Raw genomic sequence first — 10,638 nt, 5'->3', positions numbered from 1 at the left:
GGAGTTCAGACGTGTGCTCTTCCGATCTAGAGAATGAAATTTTGAACTAAAAGTTCCTCTTTCAATTTTGGCTCAGACCATTATTTACAGAGTTATTAACGTATAAAGTTAATCAATTAGATCGCGTTTAGCCGGAATACACAGGAGCGTAGCGTGCCGTATGTGCGGCTCTTCGCGCTCACTTCACATACATTCACCTGTGATTCACATTGAATTTTTATAAATAAAATTAGCGGGTAAAAAAGGTGGTCCCTGTAGGGACCACCGTGCTTCAAAGGGTTAATTATAAAGTACTCAAATATACAAATATAAAGTAAATATAAAGTAATAAAAATCAAATTTATATAAACAATATTAAATATATAATAAAATTAAATAATTTACTTAATTGAATTTTATGTAAATTATATAGATATAAACATTATAAATTAAGGTTTTTCAACCGGTGTGTCGTAGCAATGTGTCGTGAAAATTTTAGAAAAGGAAAGAGAAGCAAAAAAAATTATAAATAAGTAAAAAGAAAGTGGGATGCAATGTCAAAAATATTTTAAAAACTAAATACTTAAATTATATTGTATTTAAGTATTCTCATTTTCAAAATTATATCCACATTTTAGTAAAAATACTTAAAACAATAAAATAAAAAATAAAAATTTTAGAATTTTACTTTTTATTTCTAAATATTTTAATTGTGTTGGCAGTAATCTGAAAATAGTAAAATATTATACTCGGTTATGACAAAAAGACTATATACTCAGTTATGATCAAAAAATATAATAAAGTATGACTTAAAAAATGTAGATATTAAAATATGTAATTTTAAAATTACTTTATAGAGGCGTTATAGAGAATTAAAAACCGCTGTTTGTGTGCGAAAATAAAATGCAAGCTGTTTCATTTATAAAAATATTTTTGTAAAACGATTATTTTAATAAAATTTTCTTATAATTGCAATATTTTCATTCAAAATAAGAAATGTATTATGTGTATACACATATATAATTATTTATTTAAAAAATTTCTTTTTATTAAAATATATTTTATATATAAATATATTTTATATCTTTTTATTAAAATATATTTTATATATAAAATAAATATGTAATGAAATCGAATTATAATCAGCATTTTTCAATATTTTTCAATTCGCGGCATATTAAACAGCCAAATTTATCGAGACATGCCATTATAATATATGGTATTATATAAGTGTTTTTTTTTCAAACACGAAAAATACCGGAATGGCATGCGGATAACGTACTGTAAATTCGCCACAAGTTATTTGTGAATTGCAAATTGGATGAATGAAACACGAAGATGACAGTCAGTTTCAGTTACTTCAGTCTTAAGAAATAAGAATTGTGCGAGAGAAAAACATCGTCATTCAAACTACTCGTCTACTTCGGACTTCCCTGCATTCCCTCTTCCGTTCCTATCATTTTGCCGACACGCGTGTGCGGCTCCGCATGGATACGTCACTGTGCGTCACCGCGCGGCGCGCGTCATTCGCGCACGCCGCGTTGCATATGCATGCATGCATGCATGCCGCTTCAGTTCAGGCGAGTGCGGCGACGCCACGCACTGCATCAGCTGGTCGCGGTTGAGCATCACCCACCGTCCGGTCGTGGGACTCGTGGGTGCCGTCAGGCGAGGTGATCCAGTCGAAAAGTCGCATTATATAAGACGCGCGAACGGATGCGACGCGCGATGTGAGGTACGCGATTATACGCGACGGTCGGAGAGGATACCGTGTCTTCGGTCTTCGTCGAGTCACGTTCACGTTGCATTGCGTAGCGTCGCGGCATAACATTCTTCACCGTTCCCCGAATAACACACTGTACACACGCGCGCGCACGCGGTTGTCGGTCCCATTCAGAAGAGCCCGAGATAACGCGGCTCTCGATCAGCGACTGTCGCGAGCACAATTCGCGTCCAAGGACGATCATCGGCGACGTTACAGGCTGTAATTCACGGAAGAAGCGAGGATCGTCGAAGTTATTCTTCGAATTCTCGCCGTGTTCTCTCGCTTTTTCTCTTTACGTTCGGCATGTCTCGCGTTTTCATTCGCGCTCGTGCAAAGTTCATCCCCGCCGGTTCGTCACCGCGATATGACGCAAGGGTGACAGGTCCGCGATAAGAGTCGTGTCTGTTCTCGTGATCGTGTGGTCGCCCACGCGCGACAACTTATCGCGCTGCTGTCTATTGAACTCACGAAGCTCGAGCGTGCTCGAGTTCCGACAGCTACTCTCGCCTGACAGCTCGACGGGATGTCCATTAATCTGTGCGAGGTCGATCCGTTCAGCGAGATGCCGATGGAGATGCCTATGGAGCAAGAGTCCTGCGAAGGTACGGAAAGACGCGCACGTGACAGATTCGGTGATTTTCCACAGTTGAAGAATGTTATCACGCGGCGATCAGGCGCTATTGTTCGACTGCACACCGGCGACTGTCGCTTATCGCGAGTAGACGCCGTTGTGATTTGAGAGATTGTTGGAAGCTCGAGCTCGTAAACCTATTCCACAATATTCGTAAGCCGTAAAAATTGATGTGTCATAATCGATTAATTTCCTTACATTCGACGATTCGTTAATTTTTACGAGTATTGTAGAATAGACTTAAACGCTCAACGCTACACAGTTGAGTGAGCATGCGAGGCAAATTCTTTTTGTTGGATTTTAAGCTTAATTTATTCATGTGTTTTTTTGATAGATCCGACTTTACCTTTGATTTATTACTACAGCACATATCTTTCCCAAATAATACTCTACAAAAATCTGAATAAATACTGTAGATTTACTAGATATTTATTTGTATTTAAAGATAAAATATTTTTTATTTTTTTATGAGAACTTTTTTTTGAAGCATGTTAATGATTCAAATGGTATAAATTAAAGTAATTCTGGTCTTAATGTTTAATTTATTTATGTTTTTCTCCTTGTATAAAAATCCATGTACGATAACAGTCAGAGTGTAAAATTATCATTTGATAATATTATTGCTTATTAGTAGAAGGATATGAGGTGTATAATGATTTAATTTTTGTTCTTTCACAAAGGTGATAGTCAAGTGATAGTGGAAGAAAGTCCAAAGGACAATGTAGAAACTAATGCTGTGAGTGAAGCAACTTATGCAGAACCTTTGACCCCAGAGGAAATACGGTGGTTTTACAAAGACGGCGTTGACAAAAGGTGGAACGAGTTTTGTGGATACGACAGCTTAAGAATCGAGAGAATTTATCGGGAGCGTCAGAGTTTAATTAATGAGAATAACGATGGAACAAACGGTTTGTCACCTGCTGAGAAAATTGTAGTTAGAGGTGGAATGTACGATGTTGATATTGATAATATGAAATGCGTTTCGATATACTGGCCAGGTGAATATCACATATTTTTACTTTCCTTTTTACTCGCATTATTCTTTATTTTTTTATTCTTTACACCGTTAACATATTTATCAATTGCCTTCGGCCTGTTGCCGAAGTCAATGCCAATAACAGTGGTCAATCAACAGTTGGTACGAATATCCGTGAATGCCTTAATAATGATTTAATGCCTGTTTAGATTTCTGTATAGTTTCCCGTTTGTGCGTGCAATGCATGCCTTTATACTGCACAGATTACTTCGTCCTTGAAGTTATTATAGCCAATTCGTATTGACTATGCCTATTATGACTTGCAACATGTGCGAAATAAATATAACGGCAATAGATTCTATCGTTGTAGTAAAGAGTTTATTCAGATCACCCAGCAAAATAAATAAATAAATAAATATGTATATATATATATATTTTATATACAGCAAAAAATATTTATATACACTGCCGGTTAAAAGAGATCACATAAAACTTAAGAATTTCGATGAAACGCTATTTAAAAGTTTGATTCGTGTACTTTGACATTTTTTCTTAATTTGAAAGTTAATAGGAATTGTATTTGGCATAATGATTAACATTGTTAATAGCAACGCATCGTTTAATTTCAAGAAAATTGATTCGTAAAGCTTCTTTTCCAAAACTAAGCTATAAATTTTTTAAGAAAAGATGTTTCGTAGAAAAAATTATACTCGTAATTAAATTATTTTTAGATAATTATAATAATAAAAAAATTATTATAAACGTTTGTGAGATGTTACTTTGACGAAAAAAGTGTCTAATATTTTTTAGTACTTTTTTGTAAGAAATTTCGTAAAAAATATTTTTTATAGAACTTTTAGCCATTTTTTTATTTTATTGTATAACAACGTAGTAGAGTAAACTAATATAAAAATATGTTGAATTATAATGCGTAAAGATTCTTGCCCATTTTTATGGATTTTGGTCTCCTTGCGATTAGCAACAAAACTTAATTTTAATAGTTAGGATCAAAATGTTTTATAGATACAATCCTTTAATTATAAGTCATCATTGTTTAGAAATACTGTTCTTCAAACATTGGAAAAATGTATTTAATAACATTTTTTGTTCCAAACGGATAGCATATCTAGCCAGAAATGATTAATTGAATCGACGTTGATGCGATATATGATTGATTTCGAATACTGAATTGATATATTTTTGTTGTAATTGCTGAAGTAAAATAAAAATAATTATGATAAAAATGATACAAATATCAAACTGTATTTAACATATTCGGTATTTGTTGATTGTCTTCTTAAGCAATTTTGGCGGTCTTTTTTTAAACAATGGATCATATTTTTAATAGTCTATCTCATTCTTTGATCTATCGATCATGATTTGTTAGAGGCTCAAATTGGACCAGGATTTTGATTTTATTTTATACCGTGGAACATTTTCAATTAGTAGTCTCAAACTTTTGGCCGGCAGTGTATCTCGTAATAAGAAATACACTCAAAGGTTTCTGTCACAATAAAATGCATTTATGACATTTAGATTAAAATTTCTTTTTAATACTTAATTAATAATAATTAATTAATAATAATAATTAATAATAATAATTAATAATAATAATTAAATACAGTACAACCGTTTATTTGAGAAAATACGACATAACTTTTCTTTTAATCCAATAAAATAATGGGGTCCCCATTATATTATTATTAATAAATTATTAATAATGGAGCCCATTATTAGTAATTTAATAAAAAACTTGCATTTGTACAAAATACACTGTCAATCAAAAGTTTGAGTAAAAGAAATTTTTTTTAGTTAGGAGTATTAGAATGCTATAATAATAATTTGAAATCTCACTTTTTTCAAAGTTAAGGTTCAAAGTTGAGTATTCAGGTTTATATAGAATTTGTTTACTTTGATCACATGTGAAATATGCATAACACACAAATTATTAGTTTGTACAAATATAATGACTTATGTAAATGTTTGTTCAAGGTGAGGAATGGGAAATTATGAGGGGTACATGGTATTATGATGGCAGCTGGATACCGTTAGAAATAGAACATTCCAAAGTAATAGAAGAGGTACATCTTAAATTATTTCAAAAAGAAAGCAACAATCAAAGTGTCACTACGTCTGATACAAATGCTCCTCAATCTTATAAAGGTATCCTTTGTCTCCATACTTTCTTAAATTTGTACGTATATACATATGTGTGGATTTAATATTAAAACTTCTTATTGCACTTTCAGTGTTACATACCGAGCAATTCCCCGAATTTCATGTTGACTGGCATTCGGTTAACGATGTGACACAATATAGTGAATATACACCTACTAAATTGATGCGTAGCGTTACATCAAAATTGGGTTTTGCGAAAAGTAAGTTCAGAATTAGTGATAATAAAAATATTAAAACGCCATTCGCGTGTATCTTTACGTATCATTACATCTTATTGATACTTTTTTTTTCAATTTTAAATTTGACAGCAACAGGCTATCGATTGAAAAGAGGCTATAAAACGCGTACGAATATGGAGGATAAGCCACGTGATATCGATCATTTAGTATTTGTTGTTCATGGAATAGGACAAAAGCGAGACACAGGAAAAATTATACGTAACACTACATGGTATAAAGATAATAATTTTTGTGCTATATATATATAGAATGTTGCGCGAGAAAATCGATATCTTTCTAGAATATGTTCTCAGTTTCTGGTTATATTACTACATGCATGAATTTGTTGATAGATTCACCTTGAATGAATGAATAAAACTGATAAATATTATTTTTACACATCTAAAGTCTGATTTTTTTAAATAACTAAATTACCAGCTCGTGTTGTAAACAATAGTCAGGATAAAAGGTCGAAGACGAGCGAAATATAGGTGTCAGTTAATATTTTAAATATAACTATGTGATTCCACATACTCTAGCTTCAATAAACTGCGAGTCGTTACTATTGGATTCAACGCAGCATTTGATTGAAACAGAACCGTATCATCACGCTGTTAAATAATTTAATGAGTACTGATGTTTACTTGCATCTTTTAATAAAAGGTAAGATGCCCGTCCGGCAAACGTGGAGATCCGGGTTCGATTCCTGGCTGAGAACATGAGGTGATATTTTTTCGCAATAAATTCTTTACAGATTCAGGCAGAGTAGAGCCTATAAATGCAAGTTAGCATTTATTTGGAGTCGCAACAAAAAAGGGGGGGGGGAAGATTTATTAAAAGATGCAAGTAAGCATCAGTACTCATTAAATTATTTAACAGCGTGATACGGTTCTATTTCAATCAAATGCTGCATTGAATCCGATAGTAATGGCTCGCAGTTTATTGAAGCTAGGGTATGTGGAATCACATAGTTATATTTAAAATATTAACTGACATCTATATTTCGCTTGTCTTCGGTTTCTTATCCTGACTACTGATTTTTTTCTTTTGTTTGGACATTCTGAATTAATATGAACAGTTTTGGTAATATATTCATTAAATATTTATTTTTGTGAAATAAAAAGATGTTTTTAAAATACTTTGTTATTTTGTTATGTTTATACATATTTAAATATTTTGTTAAGTTATCATTTGGCTATTAGAATCTGATTCTAATAATATTATATAATGTTTAAATTAAAGTTTATCATATAAACAAATAAAATCTTTGTAATAGAAACAGAAAACACGCTTTGCCTTTATAAGTATTAGGTACATACTTTTTCATGAACATTATACATGAATGAAGTGAATGATGTAATAAAATAAAATTCATTTCAGACCATTTATAGATTGTTTTTTTACATATTTCAATCTATTACAATAACGATAAATGGATAACAGTAGAATAGATATATAATATAAATCTGATATTTAGAAGTCAGTAAATTGTAAAAAAAATGGTATGCGTCTAATAATATAACCAGGTATTGTAGAAGTCATTCTAAGCAAAAAACTTTTAGATACATTATAGGTCAATTTGATTTAATTATCGAGATAGACAATTTTAATATTGTAACAGGCGAAAAATATGAGATATTTTTATAACTTTTATTAAATAAATTTGATTATTTTATAATTTATTATTATTTACAAATATAATTATAATTTGTTTTATAATTTTATTAAGTGAATATTATTTTTCTAATTATATGGTCAAAATGTCCAAATAAATGGATAGGAAGGGGAGGTCCTATATGATGATTTGTTCGATCTTTTAATTTACTGCTTCTGGATTTCTTTTTGTAGGGTTTAAAATCTGATATAATGATGATAAAGGAGTCATTGTTGACAAAATAATAGAGATCACAGATAATATTTTCATTGAACTTAGTGATGCAACATAGTGATGCAACATGTTTGCAAGCAGAAGTTTATCATTTTGAACGAATAATATGTATCTAAACGTTTTTACTTAGAATGATCTCTCTAGAATACATTTTAGAAGTTTGTCAGTTTCTTTGCGGAATATCATGTACAATATATAGTTTTATAAAATGTTGATTTTAAATACAAATAAATTAACAGTTTTAGAGATTGCGTGGACTGGCTTAAGCAGAAATATTTTCCAAATTCTAAACACAGAGTAGAATTCTTTCCAGTTGAATGGCGGTCGTCGTTGAAGTTAGACGGAGGTAAAATACAAATACTTTGCAAATATCTATTTAATTTTACCGAATGTGTAATCCTTTCTTTCAGATATAGTAGACGCAATTACGCCTTACAGTGTATTGAGCATTCGCCACTTGCTGAATACATCAGCAATGGACATTTTATATTACACAAGTCCTCTGTATGGTGCTGAGGTCCGAGCTGGTTTGCAAAAGGAGCTAAATAGTTTGTATTTTATGTTTGCGAGTCGGCATCCCGATTGGCAAGGAAAGGTTTCAATCTTGGCGCACTCCCTAGGATGTGTGATTTTATATGACATAGTTACAGGTTGGACAGGACCTGACACGCGACTTTCGTGCCCACAGACGCAAGAAGTTTTATTGCAAGGATTGCAATTTCCCGTAAGTAATTACAATTCTCTATGAATATACGATGAAAGATAGAATACAGCTAAGTGTGTGTGGTACATTTTAAACTGTTTACAAAAGATACTTGGGTACATATTATTTCTAACTATTAGAATTATACCAAGCGAAAATGTTTTTCCGTTTACAGATTGAAAACTTGTTTTGCTTGGGTTCGCCGTTGTCTGTATTTCTAGCGCTGCGCACACGTGCTCCATCCAATAGATTAGATGTGATGCCGCAAAGTTTGTGTAAGAGGTTCTACAATATATTTCACTGGTCCGACCCAGTGGCTTACAGAATGGAACCGCTATTGGAAAGGGGTTACAGTAAAATTGAGCCAGTACTGATACCACCATACGGAGGAATTGATGGTCAGCAAATGCCACAATCGCCTTCATCATTGAACAACGTCGATCCGACTCTACCACCTACAGGTATTCGTCACGCCTTTGTTACTTATTTAAATGAACTTCTATGACATATTTTAAAGTTAGGAATATAAAGTCTAACTATGATATTTTTATATTTTCGATTTTTTTTATTTATCCTTTGAAATATGTATTAGTGTATAATTAAAAATTATTTATACATATATATTTCTATTTACATTTTTGCATATACATTATGTACTTAGAATAAATACTTATTGTTAGTTCGAATTTGATCTAAATTAATCCTAGGTATACACACTGTTTTTTTGACGACGTATACACACTGGGATCCCGAGGATCCCATCCATATTTATAACTGTAACTCTAGTAAAAATTGACATATTTTAATTAATTTTTTTCAATTGATAGAGAATCGACCAAAGAACAAACTAATAATGTTTAAAAGTCGATAGAATTAAGAAGCTCCAAGATATACGAGTTCAAAGAAAAAGGAAAGTTCAAAAACGCGAAAAAATCTCGATTTAGCACCTTTTTTCAAAAAAATCATCTCTTTTGTTTATAGAACGATTTGAAAAATTCTTGAAAATTCTGAAAGGGCATACTTAAAATAGTAACAAAAAATTTGGCGATCCAATATTTTAATTTTTTAACAAAACTGCAAGCAGTTCCGGGGACCCCTCACTTCAACTGTTCACTGCTCGATTGTTGAGCGACAATTGCCGCGCGTCAACACGTCTTCCTACTGAGGAGATCCCAAACTTTTTTTACGTCAATATCCCAAACTTCTCCCCTTCCAATTTTAGAAATGCCAAACCAAGAAAGTTTTGCTGGGGTCCCGGGGACTCTTTTGTTTTATATCTAGGATTAAATTGGAACAAATGATAAGAAGTATATTAATTTTTAAATTGCATATGCAGATCAAATTAATCGTTCATTTTTTTAAAATTAATTTATCGCGATTTTTCTGTAAAGGATCAATAAGCTAAAATGTTTAATATTTGCAAAATCGATGCAAAAAAATACATGTTTAGTACAAGAGTTAAAACTTAAGATCCTATAGTCGTTTTTTATCGACCAAACGTGATTATTTTTCAAGGCAAAAGAAATATAATTAAAAACAGATTTAATAAACCTCTACGATTAAAATATAGACATCAATGTAACTCAGGCTGGTAGAGATTATGCTGAGAACGAAAAAAATTTAAGAAATTTATATTTCCATTACTTTTTCTTAGTCTAAAGCGTCTATGGCGTCTCAAGCTGTTCATACAGCACAGAAAGATTGCAGCAGTATTGTAGCAATCTTTGCAATGTTGCAGAAATGTTGCAATATGTTGCAACGTTGCTACAACATTGCAACAGGTAAAATGTCTGCCTTTAGAAATTGCAATACAATATTATGGCACTATTAAAATATAATATATACCCTGACAGCACAGCGATATTCTAAAAACGCTCTGATTGTGCGTATGATCGCGAAATTTTATTAATTAGCATCATATACCAGACAGTAAAAAAGAATACACACGACAAAATTATGATTAAAAAAATATATTTGGAAACGAATTTTACGGTGTTCTTAAGGGGGTATTCTAGTCTATCGGATCGGAAAAATCGATTTTTTTTACATATTTTGCAAGTATTTGATATGGAAAATATGTCTGCAAAAGAATTTAGCCCGATTCGCAAAACAAAGTTATAGACTGGTATTCGTAATCGATTCTTATATTTAGATATAAGATCGTCTGAAGTATAGTTTTAAGATGTTACAAGCCAATAACAGAGCCATATTAGCATCTTAAGACATTACTTAAGATGGTCTTGAAATAAAAACCGACTTATGAATACCGGCCGTAGCACTTGATAGAGAGCGGTCTCAAT

The 10,638-nt window shown here is 31.9% G+C and overlaps 1 protein-coding gene across 4 annotated transcripts in view; it reads left to right on the top strand.

The window, feature by feature from the left end:
• Window positions 1-10,638, top strand: part of LOC105451443 (phospholipase DDHD1-like) — a 23,846-nt gene that overhangs the window by 9,733 nt on the left and 3,475 nt on the right. For 2 of the 4 annotated variants that reach the window (XM_011691885.1, XM_011691888.1), the window contains exons 1-8: window positions 1,559-2,346; window positions 3,056-3,373; window positions 5,344-5,514; window positions 5,601-5,729; window positions 5,838-5,979; window positions 7,875-7,981; window positions 8,046-8,359; window positions 8,514-8,799. In XM_011691885.1, coding sequence (XP_011690187.1) covers window positions 2,268-2,346; window positions 3,056-3,373; window positions 5,344-5,514; window positions 5,601-5,729; window positions 5,838-5,979; window positions 7,875-7,981; window positions 8,046-8,359; window positions 8,514-8,799 — 1,546 coding nt within the window. In that variant the 5' untranslated portion in view covers window positions 1,559-2,267. Of the gene's footprint in view, window positions 1-1,558; window positions 2,347-3,055; window positions 3,374-5,343; window positions 5,515-5,600; window positions 5,730-5,837; window positions 5,980-7,874; window positions 7,982-8,045; window positions 8,360-8,513; window positions 8,800-10,638 lie in introns of those variants that run through there. The other 2 variants (XM_011691887.1, XM_011691886.1) reach the window with 2 other exon arrangements.

Source organism: Wasmannia auropunctata, unplaced genomic scaffold (assembly GCF_000956235.1).
Source record: "Wasmannia auropunctata unplaced genomic scaffold, wasmannia.A_1.0 LD336051.1, whole genome shotgun sequence".
Taxonomy (NCBI): Eukaryota; Metazoa; Arthropoda; class Insecta; order Hymenoptera; family Formicidae; genus Wasmannia; species Wasmannia auropunctata.
The sequence above is the reverse complement of the archived record's forward strand: the minus strand, read 5'-3'. Positions and strand labels throughout refer to the sequence as shown.